General features: G+C 44.2%; 1 protein-coding gene across 3 annotated transcripts in view; it reads right to left on the bottom strand.

The window, feature by feature from the left end:
- The window catches only part of CAMK1D (calcium/calmodulin dependent protein kinase ID), a 223,111-nt gene that overhangs the window by 117,269 nt on the left and 81,339 nt on the right, over nucleotides 1-24,503 (bottom strand). For all 3 annotated transcript variants that reach the window (XM_059471485.1, XM_059471486.1, XM_059471487.1), the window contains exon 2: nucleotides 11,062-11,193. In XM_059471485.1, the coding sequence (XP_059327468.1) occupies nucleotides 11,062-11,193 (132 nt within the window). The remainder of the gene's footprint in view (nucleotides 1-11,061; nucleotides 11,194-24,503) is intronic.

The following is a 24,503-nucleotide window of genomic DNA, read 5'->3' as shown; positions in this document are numbered from 1 at the left end:
CAGAACTAACCCAGAGATGGCACAGAGCTCTCAGGGGGAAAGGCAGGATCCTGTGTGGGAGGGCATGGAAAGGAACAGCCACCTTTGGAACAGTAAATCCCCCGTGGCTGTGCCCCTTTCCTTGGATGTGTGAGTCAGGAGGCACTGAGGAAGAGGGAAGGAGGCTGTGCAGCACATCTGCTGTGTGCACAGCCCCGAGCCCACACTGCACATCCACACAAAACAAAGCCCTGCAATCCACATGGGTGACCTCAGCTCCAGCTTTCTTTCCCCTTTTTGCTTTGGGCCAAGATTCTCAAGGGAGCCTCGAGGAGTCATGTAACCAAGTTCAATGACTTTGAATTTTCCTACTGACCAGAATAGCATGAGATCACATTACCCATGTCTATTTGTTAATGACGAGTGCTCCTTTAGCCATGCTGCTGCTCCATGGCTGGGACACCATAAATGTGTGTGTTGGACACCATAAATGGCAAGGATGGTTCCTTCAAGACATAAGCACTGTGGGGCACACAGGAGTTTCACTCAACAGCAGTTTTCTCAGGAACACACAAAAAACACAGAAGGAAAAGTTTCAAAGTTCATGAAAATTTTCTGCTTCCCTTCCACCAGCCCCCTTGTAGTAAATATAAATCAGCCAGAAATTACTATTGCTGTAACATAGAAAGGGAGAACTGGCATTTCTATATAAATGCTGCATTTTTTTTGGATCGTGTCATATCCATATATTTGTTGTGGTTTGCATAAGAGAGCTTAAAACACTGAAAAAGTCCTTTCCTCTTTGTTTTCAGTTAGAAATCCCCCATTATCCTCTTTGGGAGCAAAGCTGTGAACAGCCGCTGTTTTCTCTTCTAATTATCGATTTTACAGCAGACACAGGAGTGACCAGATTGCTCTGGTCTGGAGAGAGGCTCCTTGACAAAACATATTACGCCAAATGCTGCTGCTGCATGGGAATTCCTCTGCTTTTGGTGGAGGGGAAAAAAAATTAAACAGCTGAGAAACAACCCCATGCCAATGTGGACTTTTCAAACGAGTATTTCAGCATGAGAACTTTTCAAATGAGTATTTCAGCACAAGGACTTTTCAAACCAGTATTTCAGCACAAATTAACTATTGCATTCAGAGCCCAGTCCACCACTGAACACATTCCAGGGACCTGCAGGGAATGGCTGCTTAGCTGTAAAAATGTGCATGTGTGAGTCCAAAAAGGTCGCAGTTTAATCCCTGGTGCATCAGCCAAGACAGGAGATATCACAAAGGTATGAAGATATTTGAAGCAGGTTGTTATTTTATTTGGTGGGAACCAAACAGATTATATATAGAAATTTATATATAATCTCAGAAGGTGACACTGGTGGTGTGCAGAAATATCTGGCGCAGTTCACTGCTACTTATTTGTCAGTTGGTTGTTTTGGTACCATATAGACCTGTGATATAGTTGAGATTATTTGCAAAAGCTTCCTACCAATATCCCTTCTCAACTCCCCAAAAAGAAATAAACTCTGCTATTTATATGTTTCAGTGATTGCAAATAGGAACCTATTAAACCAAAGAAGGCTTGAATTCAGCTATGTCTACTTTCCTGGACAAAAAAAAAAAAAATTAAGTCAAGGAGGCAAAAGCATTCCTGTTTAATGTAATGCTCCATAATTTTCATTTGATGAAATAGCTGGCAGAGTAAAAGCTGGCTGTCACCTATCCTTAGGGAAATGATTTTATAGTCCACTTACTGATATAGATTGTCAGCATTAAAAAAAATCCAAAGGTTTCTGCACTTAGAGAGATTTAAGACCAGGGCAGTATAGCCAGGTGCCTCAGATAGCCAGAGATGCAGAAACATGGATGCAAGCAAGGAAAATGTCAGGCTTTATTTTGAAAACTGATTGGACTAAAAGGCTTAAAGTCCTATAGTTGCAGAAGCACAGCCCCTTACTAGGGAAAATCTAATTCAGGATAAAAAACATGTATTCTGATTAAGCCAATCCCTTATGAATGCAAAACACAGTTTAAAAAAATTATAATTTCTGATTTTAAAAAATATAATCAATGTTTAATATAGAATAAAATTATCATCAGCATTTCCTTGGTCAAACTGACCACCAGCGCAGCCCCCAGACTAAATTAGTGTTTTGTATTTCTGCCTTTGTTAAAAGATAAATTCTATACATACAGATTTTTTTTTACTTTTTTTTCCCTTAAAAACTCTTACTGAACACAAACAAGGTGTTGTATGAGTAAGCATTGCAAGAAAAAAATCAATGTGTATCACAGTTGACAGTTGCAGGCTTAGTTGGTCAAACAGCAATTAATTTATGCAGCTGTCAGATCAGGATATTTTGGATATATTCCAAACACAGAGGTTGCTGTCAGTTTTAACCTGATGCAGCAGAATGTGGGACAGATTACAAATATTTCCCCATTTTATTATAGTGAGAACCAGCCAGTTTCTGCCAAACTTTGCTTTAAGACACCTAGAACTGTTACCTTAATGAGACACAAAATTTAATCGTGATTCATCTTCAATAAATGAAAACAGGAGGTGTAAGTCGCCAAGAAAGTTGTTTTAAATTCACACTGGAGTCTCAGAAAAACCTGCCCACTGATAACATTGCTGTCTAATTTCATATAATGAAGGCCAAAAATACAGCAATTTGTGTTCAAAAAGCATTTCAATATGCAACCAAGAGCAAAAAACTGCTTTGGACAAGGAGTACCACAGAAAACTGTCATTTCTGGTAAGATTTCTGTTTCTACCTTCTTGAACTGACACTTTTGGAATACTTGTTTATCCTCCCTGTACATTGTGATCCACTTAGAAATGCATATTTGAAGATTTCCATAGCAAGTGAGGTTTGAGCTCAGATGCAGCTGTGCACCTGGAGGATGCTTCCAGCTGCCCAGATGATTCTCACCTTGCATCTACTTGTTCTCTTTATGCAGTGCTTCACAAATTAGAACTCTGCTTCACCTCTCCAATAGTCCAGTGTTTAATGAGTTACTGATGTGGATTTTAATAGCATGAAAGTGAAATAAAGGATTATCCAGGGAGTTGCTTGGACTATGCATCTAGAAACTTACCCGTCACCAAAATATGGTCATCCTGAGGTAAGAAACCAACTGGCTCTCAGCAGCACTTCACAACAGCTTATTACAAAACACTGAATTCTTCCAGTTCATGTTTCAAGAAAACATAAGAGAATAGAGGCAAAATGCAATAGCTTGATAATATTTAAACAATCTTGACTTCCCTAATGTCATGAGACATTTAAACAGCTTTTGTACTTCTTCCAGATGAAGAAATGAATTCTATGGAAAAGAAACCAAAACCCTTATTTTTGGACAAAACATTCCAGATTACCTATAAAAAACCTTGGGAGAAGAAACAGAAGAGGAAGTACTTTGCCTAATGAAGCCACCTAGGAGTACACTGAGTACATCCTCAGCTGTTTTTATGCACCAGGACATCCTTGAAGTTTTGAGCTGCAAGCACTGGAGAAAATGCTGTCCCTACTACCAAAACCATGTGCTTGCAAATGAGATAGCTCTTGGGTTTAAATATGTGGGTGAACAGACCTTATGAGTCCAGGTTTAGAGCTGAGTCATTTATCAAACTTATTGATCTTGTTGAAAAGGCTTTATGCATCTTAACAAGTCTTTCCTTTTAGGTAACAGACAAGGCAATATAATCAGGCACTTGTACCACTGAAACACAATCATGACCATCTTCCTGAGAATTAGATACTGGAAAATAGGTCACAGATGCTCCTTCTTCAGCTAGGGGCTCTGAGAAGACCCTGGCTTTGTTATTCCCCCTGTGCAAGGGAAGTGATCACAGCACCAATCCTGCCCAAGTTCAGGAAGCATTTAGGCAATGCTCTCAAGCACCTGCTGTGACTCTTGGGGTGTCCTGCACAGAGCCAGGAGCTGGACTCAATGATCCCTGTGGGTTCCCTTCCCAGTCAGCATATTCTGTGATTCTGTGTGGCACTGACGCAGACACCACCTAAGGCTGACATTCTAAAGTAACACTCATTCTGCTAATTTGGACCCTTCCTAGAACTCTTTCAGAAATCAGCTGTTACTTCCTTGAATTATTCTAAAAATTGGAGCACTGAGTGACAATGTGTTTCCATGTCCTCCTTCTAACATGGATATGCCATTTTTTGAGATGAGTCAAGGTATGGGGTGACCTTGGATGACAATAGTTATGCCAAGGAGCCCTGGTAAACCACCCCCACCACCCAGGAGAGAGGACAGCTGTGTCACCATCCAGCACTTAGAGTGAAAGGACCGATCACTCTGTAACCTCCTTGGAGGAGCTGTCTGGGTGTGCAGGTGTGAGGTCAGGCTGAGACACAGAAATGCCACACACCACCCCTGAAGCCTGAACCCCGCACCCCACACCTGCATGGAACTGGGCAAGACCAGAGAAGATACAAAAGATTTTGTGGTTACCACTTCAGAGGGGATTTTTCTCTTCCACTTCATGTGTTTTAAGGATTTTTTAAGATGCCTTGATCTGTTTTTCATTATCTGCTCACATCTAATCTAGCATGAAATGCAATCCAGGCAGCCCTGGCTGCAAGTCTTCCCCTGCAAAGTTTCCAGCACCTTAGTGATGAAGAATGGTGTCAGCTTTGTTTCAGGTTTCACATTTTTATTCACTGGGATGAATTCTTTGCAGCAAAACTATTTGCCTAACACAGAGCCAAGTGTGAGTGCCAAGGCAGAGCTGCCCTGTGCCATACCCACATTTAGAGGGTCAGATTCCCCTTTGCCTGAAACCAGAGAAGGGCAATTCATCCAGTGTGCATCTCCTTGATCCAGGAGATGATCTCATGGCTTAGGCTGATGTCAGCCTCCAGGCATGCCCAACTGTGCCCCTACCCTGAGTTTTGTGTCTCCTGGCTCCTTTCCAGCCTCCCTAGCAGGGATTTCTGCAGGAGTGCACAGCTGGAAGGGAGGCTCCACAGGCAGGCAGGCAGACCCAGATCAGCCCAAAAGATCTGTGGGGGCAATGGTGAAGCAAATCCACGCATGATGCCAACAAATGTATTCTTGGAAGGGCCCTACCCTGCCACCCCTGACATCAACATCATGAATGGCACCACAGGGTATCTATCCCACCCCATGGTGTGTCTGAGCACCCTGAGCCATCCCTGGGGATGCAGGGCCCCACTGAGGAGCAGCTTTTTGGGATGCCCCGCATTTGCAGTTGGCAGGGCTTGGAGCATGACAGCACAGGAGAGCAGAGTCAGCCTTCTGTCACCCCAGAGCAACTGCAGTGGCATGAGCAAGCCAGGTTTTAACAAGTAAATCTACATAAAAGCTTTCTCAGAGAGCGATTACTTAATATAACAACCAGCTGTCTCTTCAATTCTTGCTGAGGCAGCTGATCTTCTCACCATTATTCACAGAGGAGAAAAAACAGGGGGGAAAAAACCAAAAAAAGCAGCAAGGCTGTTTAGTCTATAGAATAAGCAAAGCACCAGAGAAATTATTATACCTGACAGACAGAGATGTCAAGTGCTTTTTTTTTTTTCTTGTTTCTCATTTCTTAACCACCTATCCATTTCTTGACAGGAAAAAAAGAGCTCTTACTGCTGGGGTGCAAAGAGGTAATTAGTCATTAACCCCTTAAGGGTCAATCCCACAGCTTTTTATAGCTGAGCTACACAATCTAATTACCAGCACTTTTATGTTAACACTTATCCACACAGGATCTGAATGTCTCCTCTTTAATTCAGCTGGCCCTGTACTGTGCTGTGCAGCCTTGGACAGAAAAACAATTACCACAGGAAAACCTCAGTGGGCACCAGGAGAGCCTCCAGGCTGGGAAAGTGCAGTATGAGACCACCCAGGCCTGCAAGGGCTGTACTTTTTGACCTGAACACAATCGTGGCTTGAATAGATGGGTTTGTCCCCCAAAGTCAATCAGGAACATTCATCTGAATTAATTAAATGCCTGAATTTATGTTAGGGCACATTAAACTTCTGCATGGCCAATTTTATTCAGAATTAATGTAGCCTTTGATTCTGAGTTAAATTGCACAGAAGAGTTTAATAAGAGGTAACTAATGGGTTTCAAAACTAAATTTGGATTCCTCTTCCTGGAGGCCATGGAGTCAGCTCTGGAGGGCTGGGGCAGAACAGAGATAAGAATCTGGGACAGAGAGGTTTTACAAGAAGTTTGTCCATGGACTGCTGAAAAGGAGCAAAGAGGTACAATTTTTTAATTACCCCTGCAGCCTTCCTGTAAATCTTGAGAAAAGGTGATTTTTCCACATTTGTTATCTTTAACACGAGGAGCAGCACTGCCTCCTGGCATGGAGCAAGGGGCTCCTTTGACCATCACCTGATTTACGGGAGAGCAGGAGCTCCCACAATTCCACCCACATTAGGAAAACTTTTCATTGCTGTTTTTAGTTTAGTTTTACTTTGGGTACAGCCCTGACCTCCCAGGCTTTGCAGAAGGACACGTCCCCTCCTCTCTCCCTGCTCTTTATCCCAGCAGCAGCTCCTGGTTTTGGTGCAGGCATACAAGGAGTGAGGCAGTGAACCAGTGCCTGAATATCCTGTCTCCTGAGGAAAAGGGGATGGAAAGCACTGGCACAAGTTTAGCTGACCTGCTGGGAACAGTTCACTTTTTTTAACAGGAAAAAAAGCCTCAGACCTCAGTAAGGCATGGATTTGATTTGTAATAAGGAATTTAATGATGCCTCTTCAACAGGATCTAGGATAGAAAAGAGGTGGGAGAGAAGGTAGAGCTACCTAAGTAGCTTAGAAATTATTTTTTAAATCCCTGTTCAGCAGAAACTAGCTAAACCAGAGCATGATTTGCTATCTAGACAGTATTGCTTAACAAGACACATGTGCACATTACTGCTATTAAGCAATCAATAAACCTGGGTGCAGGGCTACACACAATTTATTGTTCCTCCTCTTGCTTTGCTCTGACTCAGCACTGAGTCTGTACAATTGGGCAGGTATCACCCAGGCAGCAGAGAACTTCTTGTGATAAACAGTGGTGTAGCCAAAGAGAAAAAAGAAAACAAAACCAGCCTTAGAAGCAAATCAGGAATGTTTTTATCTATTTGGCCTATAAACTTTTTTTTTTCCTTCTCTTTAACTAGAACCTCAGACTGCTGCTTCTCTGCAGCCCCACTCTTTGCACTCTGCACTGCCTTCAGGAACCCGTCCAGCAGAGGATTCCTCTTGCAGCGTGTTCACACCTGCACAATTACCATAAGTGGAAGAAATTTCCTCTATTCCACAGCAAACAATGGAAAGGATTGCATTTCTCTTTCTGCTCCAAACCAGAGCACAGCTGCTTTCAGGGCAGGTTATGAAACTCCCCACATGTCAGTTCAGGAAAAGGCTGTGTCACACAGAGGTGGCTGTGTGCTGCTGTCCCCACAGCCAGTTAATGCAGCTGTGACAGTCCCGTTCTAGAGATCCCATTTTCTTCCTCAAACACATTCTAAGCATGTTTTCCACATGTCCTAATGTCTTAATTGAAGATAAAAAGAAAACTCTCCTCTTGATGAGGTACCAAACACGGTGGGACTCACACCCTTTTCTGAACCATCCAAGCAAGGGGAGCTCAGCCTCCTCACCAATTTCACTGAACTAATTACTGCCTGAAATTAGGCACGTGCTTAAATGCTTTGTCAGGCTCCTGGATTAACTGCAGACTCAGTCTCTCTCAGCAAGCTCCTTCCCACTCTGTCCCCACCCATCCTTGTCTTCAGGGAATGTTGCCATGGATTTCCACGGGACACAAGAGTCCATATTGGAAGAGCCCCGTTAAGGTTGCTAGGTGTAAATATTGACTTAACGGCTCTTCCGCCTTTTTTCTTTTTTAAGAACAGATTTGTTGGCCATGGCTGGAAAAATAGAATGATGGAGTATGCATGATTCACTCTGGCACTCACACAAACATGCAGATCAGTTGGCTGGCAGCTCCTCTGTTCGCAGAGCATCGCTCCTGAAATGTCTCATTTTGTTTTGGCAGCCCGAGCGTCCAGGCCCACAGACAGAGAGATAAAATCTCCTACCTTCCAAGTACCTCACAGGGGAGTCACTGACCTTATGCTGCACTGAATATTGGATTAATGCTCCCAACAGCTTTTCAGTCCAGACACACAGAAGGACTGACAGAAGTTTTGGTTTCACACCAAGAGACCGGCCCAGAAAGCTCCCCTCTCACATCCACTCTGCCAACACAAGAGAGGACAGGAAAGCAACTGCAGGTAAAACTATTTGTTCAAAAGTCTCTTCAATTAGAGCTGTTTCACAGCCAAGAAATATTGATACAGACAATAATTCTTGTGACAGAAGGAAAGTAGCAGAGGTGAGAGGGGACCCTAAGCTTTTGGTCACTGGATTCATGTTTTCATCACTGGTATTCCATGCTCAGACTTTTAATCCTGACTGCAAAAAATGTTTCTCTAAACATTACCTCAACACACAGCATCATTCAAACTCTCTCCCATATTGATTCTGTCAGATCTGAATGATTTGGCAGGACTGGCAGGGGAATGAGCCTTCACCAGAGATGCCTGAGGGTACAAAGTATGTGGGACACTGTGGGCATTGATCCTGGACATGCCAGCACAATCTCTGGCTATTCCTAAACTCCTGCTCACCACATACAGGAGCATGAGCAGCTCACCTGAGAGCAGCCAGACACTGCAGGAAGCACATTCAGGATTTCCTACCAGACTTCAATTTGATACACAACTGGGGGAAAGCAAGAAGAGATCAAGAAGAGATCAAGAAGAATCTTGCATTTCACAACACTTGGCAGAGGTCTGCCAGAAAGTACAGAGCTTGCCAGGAGGAAAACAAAATTCTAATGATTGAAGATAAGAGGAGAAAGTCCAGTGTAAGGCAAGAGACCCTTCTCTGAAGGATCTCAAGGAGTTTGTCTGCATTTTAGCCAGGCAGGATGTCTTTGGGACTTTTATCCCATCAGAGTTTAAGCACCCTGAAAAGACACAATACAAAACCAGACAGGGAGACTGGGATCAACAGCTGGGCATATTTCTATTTGCTTTGCATCCACATGTGCATATTTCTGTTTGCTTTGCATCCATCCTCTGTGTCTCTGCACCTTTCCCTAGGGGAGCAGGGACCAGCTGGTGCTGCCAGGCATCCTCTGTGCACATCCTCCAGATGAGGTGGTTCAGTGCATGGTACATTTAAGGCTGTGGCTCCTCACAGCTCTGCAGGGAAGCCCATGGCTCTGGGGTCCCACCCATTCATTAGACAACACAAGAAATAGCCATTCCCACTCAGTGTTAAGCTACAAGAAACAAAAGCAAGGGCACTTAGATGGAGCTTAGCAACAGCTGCTCAGGATCCATTCAACCACTCTCAATCTATTTTTACTGACAGCTTTTGAAGCAGAGAATTCATTAAACAGAGGAACAGGTTGATATCCGTTCTCCTCAGCTGTAGGCAGAATTTAGTTTGTTATTTTCTAATTGTTTCCTTAGTGGCACATACAAATTCAATACTGCATCTGCAAGCAAGGATGTCTATTTTCAGAATAAAGACAATGACAGGCAAAGGGACATTCTCTTTTAAGGTCCTAACATGCACAGGACAAGAGATTGAGTAGATCTAATTGCATGAAATTAAGGCATTTTCTGCCCACTCACTCTTCTGCCCTTGCAGCTGGAACAGCACAGCCTGGGTGCTGCCTCCTGGTTTCTCAGGAATGTGCAGGGAGCAGAAACGTTTCCCAGTGCAGAAGCAAGAAACAACCTGAATGATTGCTCTGCTCTGCCAGCTCAGGATCAAGGCTGATGCAAGTCAGTTCTTACTGCACGTGGATATTGCTCCCCTCGCACCCCACAAGAGAACCAGGGGACAAACCCATCAACACAGAGACTTTCAAGCTGTGGTTATTGGCCATTATTGCCTGGTTACAGACATGGCAATGGTTGAGTTTTATGACAGGCTCTCAGTAACGCCACACAGCAAGACAACATGCTGCTTTTCTCACTGGGTTCACCTTGTACTGACCCAAGGTGGGCTCAGCAATAGGAAGGCACTGCTACAAATAGTCATAGCTGTTTGGAGCCCCATTTATGTCTCTCCACCAAAAGGATCCCCTCTGCCTGCTGAGATGTCTGAATTTGCCCTTGAGCCAGCTCCTCTGACTCAGGCTGGCTGAGCTCTTCATCCAGTCAGTTTTTAGGATCTGTTTTGTCATGTGGTGCCCAGATGATCAGCCTTCAGCTCTGACATGACCAAGCACTGGGGCAAGAAGTCCCACCTGGGACAGAAGTGCAGCAGGAATGTGTCCCAACCAATGCAAAGTAGTTCTGTACAATTGTGCTACCTTTAACTCAATGAGAAGGCACTTTTAGAAGTTTAAAACATACTACAGGAACCAATCCTAAAGTAACAAATCTCTTTCTATTCCCCAGAATGAAAGTCAAGGGTGATAAGTGCAGATCCAAATGTCTCAAGTCAGGTGAAACAAATCCCACCTTCAGGACATTAGATGAGGAAGAGGTAAGGATCAAACCTCTAATGACTACAATGAATTTACAGAAATTGTGAAATTCCTTTTTCTTACCAATGTATTCCAGCCAAAGTAAGGGAAAAAACCACATCTCCCTTCCAGAAGTACAGAGTAGCACTCATCTTTATGGCACAGGTTAACACCATCTCCTATGACAATCCATGGCATGTCATCATTTTAGAGCAATTAAACAGACTGTTTTAAGCATTTAAAAATTATCACCCTGCTCCTGCTCTCCTCAAATCCTGTGACACAACTGCTGGCACTCTTAGTGGATAAAGTCTCTTTATGGCATCATAGACTTACTCTAGCCTCACTCCTTTCCCATTTTGCAGTTATGTGGCTGCATTAATATGAAAGAAGAGCATTTCTCAAAACATTTTCAGCACCATTTAAATTTGCACGATCTTGTCTGCCTGTGATGGGCTGAACAACTTGTCAGTCACATTTGTCAATCACTGTTCCTCAAATGCAGGAGTCCAGCTGAAGCAAAGGGGCAGAAATTAAGGTCTGGTACTCACTTTCTCAGCACTGCAATTTCATTCTCTATGCTGCTTTCCTTTCCCTTCAGGGCCTTCTTGGGAATGCATTTGACTGCAAAGAGTTTCCCACTCGCTCTCTCTTCAGCCAGAACAACTTCAGAGAATGCACCCCTGAAAGAAGAGAAGAAAAAGCCTGGTTTAAAGTGATGTTTTTTCTTTGAAGCCTGTTAACTGAAACACAACCATTGAACATGGTTCTTCTGGTGTCATTTGGAAGCTGCTCTTGTTAAACACAGAAATGACATTAGAAACATCTTTCTTTGCCTTGACACACATATGGAGACATTCACACTCATGCAGTGCACTGAAGGCTTACAGACACAACCATTTTAATAAAGAACCATCATCCAGCAGAGATATGAGCAAAGCTTGATAATGAGTGTAGGAGCATCGGGGGGTGGGACGGTTGGGACAGACAGAGAAGAGAGATCTCTGACCCAGGTTGTGGAACTTGGGGTTTATTGCAAAGGGCCTGGGTGCAGGGCCCTGCTGGGATTTGGGGTTTATTGCAAAGGGCCTGGGTGCAGGACCCTGCTGGGATTTGGGGTTTATTGCAAAGGGCCTGGGTGCAGGGCCCTGCTGGGATTTGGGGTTTATTGCAAAGGGCCTGGGTGCAGGGCCCTGCTGGGAGCTGCCAGCCACAGCTGGAGCAGGCCCGAGAGAAGAGAGGGGTAAAAGCATAAGAGAGTAAAGAGGTAAGAGAGTAAATGGGGTAAGAGCTAAGAGAGCGAAGTTCTTGTTACAATACAATAAACCATCTTCTGTATTGAATATTCTGATTCTCACTAACCAGTCTAGTACAATATACAAATCCTATAGCATCTACATACAGCTTATAAGAATCACTAAATTACTAGACTGTGTTACATTTTAAACCCTACAAACTCCTCTTTGGGCCGGTTCTGCCAAGCTGGCAGGGTCTGCTCAGACTCTTAGACTTGCTTACAAGCAGAGAGTCTTGTTTCATCAAAAGGGGATTACTTTCAGCCAGCCACACCGTTGTTTTCCCGTTGTTCAGTAACTAAAAGATCCCAAAGCTTGCTTTCATTTCAATCTCACTTATAGTTTCTATATTCTCAAAATCTTTTGCCAAGCAATCATATTTATAAGGCTTTCCTGTCTCATCTTCCCCAACAATGAGAAAGTACCATTTCTGTACACAGGGGCATGGATCATAGCCTGGCTGCTGACTTGGTGGATGAGGTACTTTTCCCCTTTCTGAGATTTTTGGAGGTGTAACTCACAAAGTAGCCCAATGTCCCCAGGACTAAGTGACACAGCAGTGTCAGGAGTGCTCCTGGTTCCTCAGTCACCACAAGAGGTCAGGGCCCCCACTCTGCTCCTGCCTGGGCTTCTCCTCACCACTGGATCAACCCTGACTCAGACTGCATCACAAGTTATTCCACAGCACAAACTGATGTGTGTAACCACTGAAGCCAAAGAATCGGATTAAATCACAAGTCTAAACATTGGCCTTAGTAGCAGCCTCCCTATGGTTACCCCAAGAGGGTTACACAAATAAAGAAACATCAGTACAGCAGCCAATTGCCAAGAATGGGCAGTGCCTCTCCTTCTTTGGGTTATTTCATAACAGAGTATTATTTCTTGCACTATCAGTGCTTCCTCCCAAGCTTCTGGACCTAACCAAGAAGAGGCCAGGAAAACATCACAGTCAGTGCTATACACTCATTTTTTTGGTTCCCAGATTTTTTGAGCATTTGAGCATCATTCAGACTCTGCTACTCTGGACAGATTTGCAGTGGTACATTAGAAGCATCCTTATATTCTGGAACTTGGTACTGGTTTAGCAGCAGGGCCAGAGAGAGCATTGACCTGATGAGGAACAGCAAATAATTTTCCCTATTCACCAAAGCCTCCTCCTGAAGCACCCACTTTGTCCAAGAGAGATCAGATCCAGGGGCTTTTCTAACCCAATGACAGCTGAAGGATCAGGGTGAGCAATCTGGTCTAATAGAAGGAGTTTGGAACTATATGATCCTTACAGGTCCTGCCAACCCAAACCATTCCTTGATTTTATGATTCTATGAAGATTTGTGTTTTATTTATAAGAAATAAAAACAGCCTTTCCTTTATTATTCCTCCTGATTAGCAGATTATTCTGCTGTCCTACACAGCTCACTCTGATCAATGCTCAGGAGGGTGCTGAGCAGACCCAACCATGCTCCAGCCTGCTCTTCAAAGGGTAATGTTTGGTCACAGACTCATCTGGCCACCACCAACTTTCTCTGGCTTTCATTCCTGACAACTGCTGCTTATCTAGATGTTTTGTGGATAAACAAAAGAATTTCCTTTCCTGGACAGGCTCCTCCTTTTTAAGTCATGCACTTGATGACACAAGCAGGCTGCTGTGACCTCACCAGCAGCTCCTGAGTTCCACAACAGCCTCATGAATCATGAGTGGATAAGCAAAAGGAAGAGGCTGCTGCTGCTCTGGAAACAAAGTACCTGTTCACCCAGAAATGCTTTTGTAGCCCCCAGATAGGGAAATAGTGATAGTGAAATTGAGGAAAAAAGACTTTTGCATGCTGTTATACAGCACATGTTTGACAGCTTGTCCACGTGGGGCAGTGATCCTCTGAACCAAGAAATGTTTTGCCTCATTTTTACTAAAAAGGACAGACTATGGCTCCATTTATGCCACTTGGAGCAGCAGAATGATTTCCTCCTTTCTGCTTTGTGTATAATCCACCACAGCATGTCAGAGCATCACAGGCTCCAATTTAGGGTTCTCACAGCTGATCCAAGTGGTTTGCACAAATAAGCCACCCAGAGTGTTTTTAATTGTGTTATTTCCTTTCCTGTTATTGACAGCCCAAGCCATTCAATTCACCAAATAAGGTTTTCATCCTGACCCTCATGCTTGGGACAGCCAGACCAGAACTGCAATAAAACCCTTTTGCTGGAAAGCCCTGAGACCTCAGGGTGCTTACCAGCTTTGGTTGCAGACCTGAGCACTCAGAAACTCCCAGCTGTATTTCATGAACCCCTCAAATCCCATCTGCTTTCAGCACAGCACTTCACCCCAGCTGTGTCTGGAACAGGCTCCTTGCCCTCAGTTAAATGGTGTTGGAAGCTGCAATATTCCCACCAGGAATATTATTTACTGATCACACAGCTCTCCCAGTGTTTATGGTATTATAAAAATACAGGGAGCTCCTTTCCCAATCTGCATTTCATTGCTGATCTCAGACAACAAAACAGAGGAAATCCCTTTATATCCCCTCTACACAGTATGGTTAACTTTGTGAAGCACCTCTTTTTCAGCTGGCTCCCTCATTTAGCTGGATTCCTTCCTCCACTTATCAGGACAGACATGGTTTCCTTGCTTGGAAAGAGCCCCTATGAATTTAATGAAATTTTTTTGTAGAGCTCTGCAATACTCATGAAACCCAATTCCCTATCTCCTTAACAGCCTTTCTCATTACAGCATGAAATAACCTGAAGCTCAGCTGAAATGTCTGGTCCCATGTCAACCCTGGGCACGGACAGGGTGCTTTTTTACGTTGATTTTTATATGAGGCTATGGCATGAAATCGCTAATGCTGGGAAGAGCTGGGATGGATCTGCTGGGAAGGCAGGAGGGAGATGTGAGGAGGCAGGAGGGAGATGTGAGGAGGCAGGAGGGAGGCTGTCTGCACTATTCTGTGCACTTCACACACCCCTGTGCTCACAGAGCAAGGGAGGGACAAAGCAATGAGTCAGTGCACAAAAGAAAGAGAAGTGCTGGAAGGAAGGAGAAGGAAGGGAGCAGATGCAGAGAGGGAGCAGAGTGTTAAACAGAGACTCAGCAATATTGGGCAAGAAGAAAGAAGGGGTGGGAGGGAGCACCAGCAAGGGAGAGGCAGCAAAGATCCTCCTGGAGTCAGGGAAGAGTCAAAATACTGAATAGATGGGCAAGCAATTATCTCATCGCTTCAAACATGAAGCTGAATTCATCCACCCCTAATGACACAGTCCAGCCTCCACTAAACGCCTCTTGACTCAGGCATGAGTAGGTAAATATCAGAGAGAAAGGCACCAAGACAAGGCTGCTCATTTTCCTGCTAACAGCAATATATCCTACAGCAAATCCCCAACTTCTGAAAACAGTTCCACAGAACCACCAGCTCAACAGGCTTGCTAAAGATTTTTTTCCTCCCTAAAAGGAATTAATACTGCCTTTAAAATCATTATATTAATTTAAAAAACCCAATTAATTTCTAAGAATTAATTACGATTCTTTATTGAGATTTAAAATGCAATTGTGTGCAAAGTTTTAGAAAGAAGTTTGGGGTAGGAAAATATTGCATTTTACACCATCAACATGACAGGACTTTTATGAAAAGGCCATGGTTTCCATTAAATATCACCAAGCAGTGCTGTATGATAAAAATGAAAAAAACCAAATATCACACTGTGATATAGATTTTTTAAATTGGAAAGGAGGTTAACTAGCTAAAAATTATGATTGTAAATTGTCTGCAGTGGTTGAGATGCACCATTCCCTTCAGCTGGGAAGGAGTAAATGCAACCTTTCCAACACGCCCAGGGACAAAATCTTCACCTCTCCAAAGAAAAGCTTCCAAATTCCTCAAGAATTTTCCCTGTCCTGCCTGCAGATGATAGCAAACAAGCAAAAAAGTATCATGGCTTTGAGGAAGTAGGACAGTGGTGGAAATGGGTAAGCAAGAAACTTCTGCAAAATGAAACCACTTGTAGCTGCCAAAATCCGTGCACGGCAACAACCCATTTTTGAAAGTTTTGACCATATTATCATTTACCCTGGAGGAGCTGCTCTTTTCAAACTTCTAATTAAGGCATGGAATAATTTCATTATTTAGATCACTTCCATGTGAATTAGGAACAATGTAAGGGAAAAAAAATGTTAAAGGACTTGATGAGTGACATTGAGATAATTGCAAATTCTAGAGGGTGATTGAGATGTTTTGACTCCTCACCCCTTTGCAAACACCTGGACTGTGCAGTATCCTATGAGATGCCAATTTTTTTAAAGTTTTTATTCATTTAAATTATTTCTCATGCATTATTTATCTTTTACATAGGTTTAAAGATTATAATTTAAAGATTAACATTGAAATATGAACATTATTCACACCCAGACTGGATTTTCTATGAGAAAGTGGCTGCAAGGCTAGGCTATCCTGCAGATCAAAGCAAAATAAAGAACAAGTAAGTTTTTTCCTTCTGGTGGAACTATAACTTACTATGAACATTTAATTTCTGAAATACAATGAACAGCATAAACTGAGACAGCAAATCTGTTCTCATTCAACAAAAAAAATTGCTGTGACAAAAATCCTGACAAAATGAAGACAAAGCTGATGGAGGGATAGAACTTCACTTTTTCCATTCAGCCTCAATGTTGAGCAGTTTTCCACTGCATTAGCAGGTGCTCTGCCACACTAAGTCAACAGACACAGCCAGGAAGCAGATTTCACATCTTCAGGCTGCATACAGCTAATGTTCCTAATTATTTTACAATTGGCTTCCCATGTGTACTTTGCCCTGGCCAAACCAGGAGGGGAAAAAATTGAACACTCAACATGTGAAAAATATACCATGTCCATCCACCCTGAGACAGAAAGTCTGACTGAATCAAAGGGGGACAAATCAAACTAAAGGTCATTTTCATAGTGTGGCTTTGGCAGCCACACTCAAATTCTGCTCCTTGACTCTCCAAAGAAAGATTACTGTGGACTGCACCACAAACAGAGGGAAAATGGTCTTTGTTAGCATTTTCACAGCTTCTTCCATGGGCCTCAAGGGGTTAACTGCAGGATAAGCCCAAGCTCTGTGTAACACATCAGGAGGTTCTGATACTGCAGACCTCTTTTCTGCTAAGCCATTTTTCTGCACAACTCATGGTCTCTCGGCTTTTTTTTTTTTTTAATTTTCTATTCAGTTGTTTTTGTAAGCACCTCCTCACTCCCCTCACACATCATCCAGATGCGTCCCAACACAAACCAAATTAAAGCTGGAAATAAAGATTTTTTTATTCGAAAGTCATGTCCATTGGTGTTCTGACAGCTGCCTGAAAATGAATTTACAATTCAATTCAATAGTTTGGTGACGTCTGAATGCAAAGTTAACAACACAGAAGTGTGGAGATGGTTTTTAGCCAGCCAAGAGGAAAGGAGAAGGACTTTGGGACTGTGCTACACATGGCACAGAAACCAAATTCTCTACATATTCCCAAGAACTGAAAATAAATTCATGCAAAAAGCTGACTAATCTGGTGGCAGCCATCTATGCTTTAGAGCACAAATACTTTTTCTAGCTATTTTCATTCATCAAACACACAGTTCAGGCCTGCAGCCCCTTCTATGGCAATGCTTCCTCTGCCTGGGCAAGAGCACAACAACTGGGATCACTGTATTAACACTGGTATTTTTAGCCTCCCTACTCATTTAATTTCCACTCAGCCTCCCAGCCACGACTGAAAATGCTGTTTCCTACCTTGGGGCCCCACGAGTGCCTGCTCCAACAGCAGACACAGCCCTGCCCTGGGCAATGTCTGACCCCAGCTCCCCTCTCCAGGCTGATCCCAATCCCTGCCCGCAGTGATGACCCCGTGGAGGTGCCTGATGCTGCAGCCTGGGGCTGCTCTTAACCCACCACAGATGATGAACAGCACTTCCCACTGTGCCAGAATGCTGCTGCTATGTCCTCATGGACACTCCAATAATGGCAAGAGGCACATACTCTTTGCTGGGTGTTCCTGCAGCAGGAAGCTCCTTTCTGGAGCACTCACACCTTTCTGTGTGTCCTGAGCCATTGCCCCATGGCCATTCCCTTCCTGGAGCACTCACACCTTTCTGTGTGCCTTGAGCCATCGCCCCATGGCATTCCCTTTCTGGAGCACTGAGACATTTCCCTGTGTGTCCTCAGCTATTGCCCCATGCCCATTCCCTTTCTGGAGCACTGACACATTTCTCTGTGCCCTGAGCCATTGCCCCATGCCCATTCCCCTTCTGGAGCACTCTCACCTTTCTGTGTGCCCTGAGCCGTTACTCCATGGCCATTCCCTTTCTTGAACACTGAGACCTTTCCCTGAGCCATTGCCCCATGGCCATTCCCTTTCTGGAGCACTCACACCCCACTCTGTGCCCTGAGTCATTGCCTCATGCCCATTCCCTTTCTGGAGCACTCACACCTTTCCCTGAGCCATTGCCCCATGGCCATTCCTTTTCTGGAGCACTCACACCTTTCTGTGTGCCCTGAGCCATTGCCCCATGGCCATCCCCTCAGCATTTTGTCCAAGGTATCCTAAACCACTGTGGGCTTGCAGTGAGCAGCCACAGTGTGAAAGGACCCTGGAGTCACCATGCCCAGGGCTGGGAAGCACAAAATCCCCAATTCCAGACTTTTCTTTCAGTCATTCTGCTGCTTCCCCTTTAACAAAATATTTGGGAGGGGATAACCCCATCAATACCCAAATCTCTGCTGGGGTTTGTAGCCATGACAGAGCCACCCAACAATAAATAACACACTCCAGGCAGAGCTTCTTTATTCACCTCCTTTTAAACCAGCTGGGTTTCCACTTACCATTTCAGTCTGCAACAGAATGAGCAGCACAAAGCTTTGATCTTGTGTAGCCACCAAGAGATTTCCTATTTGTTTGGATTTAACTTCTGTTTTTTGTGGGTACTATTGTCTACGGTTACAACAGCTTGGTGTTTTGACAGTTTCTGTCACCAGAGTCAGCTGCAAGAATTTTAATGCCCATTTGAGACTTATAATTTCTTCTAGTTTAACTGCTCAATATTTAATGATCTCAGGGAAAGAAAAAAAAAAAAGAGCCCACCCACTAAAAGGACTGGGATTAAGACTGGAAATCCATGTCAGCTACTTAAAGGAAAGCTACTTAGAGGAAAGAGACTTCTATGAAGGCAGAAAACACAGATTTAAAGTTGCACATCATAAAGCATGAATTTATGGCAGTATAGTCAAGGTGGTTTCCCTCACAGTCCTGGACCCCCTTCTCCAGAAGGCAACAACCCCCTGAGAGGGAATCAATGGTTTTCACTCAAGGAAAACATCCCTGGAAATTATGCGAACCATTCTGTAGCTGGGATTAATTCTTTACTCCAGGATGAATCCCAAGGTCACAGCAGGGCATGGCACACACCACCAGCCCCTCTGGTCACTCCAGCTCACACAGCAGCAGGGTGAAGGCACCAAACACACAACCAAGGAGACCTCCAGCCAAGAAAAGCCACCAGGGGCAGAGCAGAACGAGACATGCAGGCTTCAGTGCCATAAAATTTGGGTTCAAAGATGAATGAACCACACAAGGCACAGAAATCCAGCCAAAAATGAAAGTTTCTGAAGAACCTCCTCCCTTTCTAAGATGAACTAATTTGTTCGAGCTGCCTGGTGTATGCTAATTTAATAGGATGCTATGCAGTCTGTTGTGAGACAGTGATGCATGGATGCTAAAAAGGGAAACTGGCCCAGCTCAGATCCCCAGTAGTGTCTGTTATTACAGTCATTTTCTTGCCTGAACTGTTTGCTCCTTTCTGATTAATCCTGACCCCTATTAGAAAGGGAAGTATTGTCTTTAAAGGCCTATTACATTTACATTACATCCTCTGTGGCAGTCACACTAAAGCTATCAAGAAAAACATACAATTCTCTGTACTGAGATCTTCCTTCCATTATGCTCTTCACAAATGAGCTGTTAAGCAGGTGGGTTTTTTTCCCCACTGATGATCAGTTTCCTTCCAAAGTGAATATTTAAGTACCTTTTTTCCCACTTTCATCTTATGAGTCAAAAGGAGCTCATCATCTGGCAGGGTTTATCTGATGGCAGCATTCTCACAAGAAAATAACCTTTTTTCTTCTAGGAATGACCTCAAACCTTTCTAGAGGCATAAGTGATCTCCATAATTTTTTTTTCCAAAGCATTTCCCCATTATAACACTGACATATACAGAGTCTATTATTTCTGGAGATCTTATCTGGCCATATTAAGTAGATTACACCAATTTGAAAGAGCCTGGTTCTTCTTCTTCTTTCTCCACATGGAAACTCAAGAAAAAATCTGTCCCAATGTGGCATTCTCCAAGAGGCTGAATCAATTACAGAACAAGTAGATGATATTGTAGCAAAGCAAAGCAAGGCAGACACTGTAGTTTTGCTTCCAAAAATTCCTACATTTCTTCTACAGGGGTCTGTAGGGAAGGTGGAACTATCCACTGCCTAAAGATCAAATAATTTTGCAGCTGTGACTAATCCATGGGAAACGTCCATTTAGCCAAGAGTTTCACCTAAAGGTGTCTGGAACTTCACAAGTCCAAGATATAAAAGTCTGCACAGCGCCTCATTCATTCAAGTGGCATTTCTTCTCTGTCACAGACATCTTTTATGAAAAATCTTTTCCTTGGGATTTTTCCTCCTGAGAGGCCTCAGGAACAAAATGTAAACATTGATTATCTGCTGCTGTGGAATGCAACAGGTGCATCTGTGATTGGCCCATGTTGGTTGTGTCTAATTAATGGCCAATCACAGCCCAGCTGGCTCGGACAGAGAACCCGAGCCACAAAAGTTTGTTATCATTCCTTCCTATTCTATTCTTAGCTAGCCTTCTGAGGAAATCCTTTCTTCTTTTCTTTTAGTATAGTTTTTATGTAATATATATAATAAAATAATAAATCAAACCTTCTGAAACATGGAGTCAGATCCTCGTCTCTTCCCTCAACCTGAGACCCCTGAGAACACTGTCACATTTCTCTACAAAATAAAGCCACAGTGTCAGTTCTGGTAGCCTTCCCAGTGCTCAGAGGCAAAGGGTTGTATCCCTTGAGCTGTGATTTTCAAACACCAACCCTGCCTTTCATGAACTGCACTGCCCATTCCACAGCTGAGGGCCTTGAGGAGCAGGAACTCCATGGACTGATGTGGCACCTGGGGACATGGTTTGCTGGTGAAGACGGCAGCATTAACAGCTGGACTCAGTGCTCTTGGAGCTCTTTTCCAACTTTAACAACTCTGTGATTGTTATTTAATTTAATTACTTAAAAGCTGGGAGCTTTGCACCGTCTAAAAGTGCACATTCCTGTTGTACTTTGAAAAGCATCTGCAGCAGATGCTTATGTTCCACCCAAAATTAATGACAGAAGACTGTCATTAATTAATTAATGACAGACACTGTTTGTCTGTAGGATCCTTAAACCCTGTCTGCCAAAACCCCCTGTTCCATTTGCTGCACAACTTTGGTCACAGAGATCACCTGAGACACGCAGACATCAGTGCAGATGATCACAGCGTGGTTCTGCCTATTCTGAGGGCAAATTTAGATTAGATAACTGCACCATGAAACCAGTGCACATCTCACCAGCCTTTTCCACTGCAATCCTCCAGATCCAATGTGGAGCCCCAGTCAGGAAGCAGCTCCATGAATGTGATGAGCAGCCACTGAAAGAGGAGGCCACAGGGTTCAGAGCTGCCACAAGCACAGCTGAACAACTCCCATTGTCCACCAGCCCTTCTGTGCTCTGTGAAACTCGAATTGGCCTCTTCTCATCCTGCTACCTCAGCCAGCCCTGCAGATCCATTTCAAATATCTGGGCTAAAAATGACGTGCATTTTTCTATCCTTGCCCACTCCAAGTTGCAGATTAAAATTAAAAAAAAAAAAAAAGAGAAAGACAATTCAGTATGGTGGAATACAAATTTTACAGCTGAGAGCTTAGCTCTGGTAGGAAAAGGCACTGCAGGATATTCAGAGCTCCATCTGCAGCTTTACTCCCAATAGCCACCTCTCAATTCACAGGGAAGAGCATTTGCTTTTCTACTCCCCAGCGTCTTCACCCATGTATCCACATGTGGCTTCATGCCTGAGCTGAGGTACATTAAGAAACTCAGCAAACCAGTCTGCCTAGCAACTGGCAAGCTTGAAAATAAACACTCTGGCAAAGATTACTTCAGTCTAACTGTACACAAAGTTACCAGGGCCTTTGCAACTCACAGACACTTCTGCAAAAAAGAACTGCCACACGCTTTCCACATGTGCCACCCTCGGTCATTCTCATGAAAACTGAGTGTAAAAAGGGGGTTTCTTTCAGCTTCTGCTGATGAGGAATTTCTCCATGGCTCCATTTTCATGGTCCTGTGTTGAGACTACTGAGATAATTTTCCAAACAGATTCAGCACAAGCACACCTTTCCCTCCATAAAGTCATTGTCACAATCCTCCACACTTCTCTGAAGGCACATCTTTGGATGTCATGGAGTTACACAGGGACTGGCAGAAATGAAACTCCCCAGAGAGATGTGAGGAACCAGAAGCAGCACCAGCTTCCATCCAAATCCCCCCCAGCCTAACCATGGATCCAGATAAAGCAGGAGCCAAAGAGTGATGCTCCGAGCTCATCCCATGCTTTTAACAGCAGGGAAGGGCAGGGACCCCTGCAGCAATCCCATCCCCTGAGGCTGGGAGCCATCCCTGCCTTCTGCTGCCTTGCCCATGGGATGTTAGAAGATAGGGAAAGAGGAATGAGTCCTTTCAGCATGGCAGAGCTGCATGAGAGCAGCTGAGCAGATCAGAGAATCACAACAGAGAAAAAGTGATGGTGTCTCCTGCATTTCATCTGAAAGGAGGACAGACCCCTCTGCCCAAAGAGGTCAGTCTGGTCCATGGAAGAAACACATTGTTGAGATGGTCCATGAAAATATCAGCAGTGAGACACACACTGATATCTCTGCCCCATTGCTCATAAAGTCTTCAGATTCCCGCTTTAATAGCAACTGGTTTTGACTTAATAGAGAACAATCCTAATTTATTTGCCAAATTTGCTGTTAAGGAGAAGGAGACTGAAGCCCTACAGATTTCCCAAGGCAAGCTGCTGCTGCTGAGCTTCACCTGACTCACCAGAGCCATGACAGACTGGGACAGCCCCAGCACCCTGTGAAACACGGGCAGAGCCAGGCCAGCCAGCCCTCAGCCTTGCCCTGTGAAACACGGGCAGAGCCAGGCCAGCCAGCCCTCAGCCTTGCCCTGTGAAACACGGGCAGAGCCAGGCCAGCCAGCCCTCAGCCTTGCCCTGCCAGGTGAGCTTCCCTCAGCCTTGCCCTGCCAGGTGAGCTTCCCTCAGCCTTGCCCTGCCATCCTCCAGTGAACAGCAGCACAGGGGGAACCATATCAGTGCCTCAAGCAGCTCACAAACACCAGCCAAAGCCAACTGCTGCACAGGGATGTCCTCCTGTGTTGGAAAACTTCAGCAGAAACAGTCTGACAGCAAGGCTGGTTCCCTTTATCTGAAATGCAATCACGGCACATTATGGTCTCACAGTACAATGGGAGATGACTGCCACACGCCTTGACTGGTTTTAAAAATGAAGTTTCTCAGAGCTGATTTCCATCTCAGGTTGACATTCTACACACACACATTGACAGTGCCACCTCTGTGCTTCCCATCCTTCAGGTCGGTCCAGATAACCCAGCCCAGACCTTGGGCAGCAGGGATGAGAGGCACCACAAAATGGCCCAAGAGCTGATGAGGAGAACACAATCTTCAAACCTGACAGCAATAATTTCTGTGTTTCTTTGGAAGCTATTGCATCATTTCATGGACAGAAAGGAAGCAGCATGTTTTCCTCCCAGGTGACCTGCACTTCAGAGGTTTAAAGAACCCCAAAGGGAATGAGCTGTCAGGGGATAGGAGAAATGCCTTGTAAGAACAAAGTGGTTAAAAGACAGAAGACAGCATGGAATAAATGATAAATCCATTTAATATCCAGTGTTAGGGGTCACCAATAAAGCAGTTTGCCACAGCCTGAAGGCTTTGTGTTGTTGAGATCCTTCTCCCCAAAGGGAGGCTTCAAAGCCACATGACTTGCAGGAAAGGAACTCTCATGACATTCATGGCTGGAAAATCAAGGTATACAGCAGCTCCTGCAATGCTCTGTGCCTCCAGACAGACCCATCATGCTGGAGAGCACTGGCAGGGTGAGAAGGAACGAGCAGGATTGCAGGAATATCTCTCCTAATGCACTGGAAAGGTTACCTGAAAGCCAGTTCCCAAAAATACTGCAAACAGCAGGGCACTGGCAGCAGGCTGAGGAGCCAAGCTCTGTGTGGTCCAGCTGGAAAAAGCTGCCACAGGTTGTGTGGGGTACAAGGATGCTCTGGCTGATGCACCAGCCCACTGAAAGGATGGGCTGCAGAGTATTCCAAACAGGTTAAAAGTTGATTAAAGGAAAAAATCAGAAAATATTCCAGAAATTTAGCTTCCTGGGGAGCTTCTGTTTATTGTCATTGAAAGGGTTTGAAGGGGAGGATGGGCTGGACACTGGATGCTGACAGCAAGGGCACAAGTTGATCCCTGGAATTTAGGAATAAATCAAAATGAGACAGCATCTCTGCCCACCATGATCATAGGGGGAGGTTCACCATGAAGAA

The sequence above is a fragment of the Ammospiza nelsoni genome, chromosome 5, assembly GCF_027579445.1.
Source record: "Ammospiza nelsoni isolate bAmmNel1 chromosome 5, bAmmNel1.pri, whole genome shotgun sequence".
Lineage (NCBI taxonomy): Eukaryota > Metazoa > Chordata > Aves > Passeriformes > Passerellidae > Ammospiza > Ammospiza nelsoni.
This window is presented reverse-complemented; position numbering and strand designations above follow the sequence as displayed.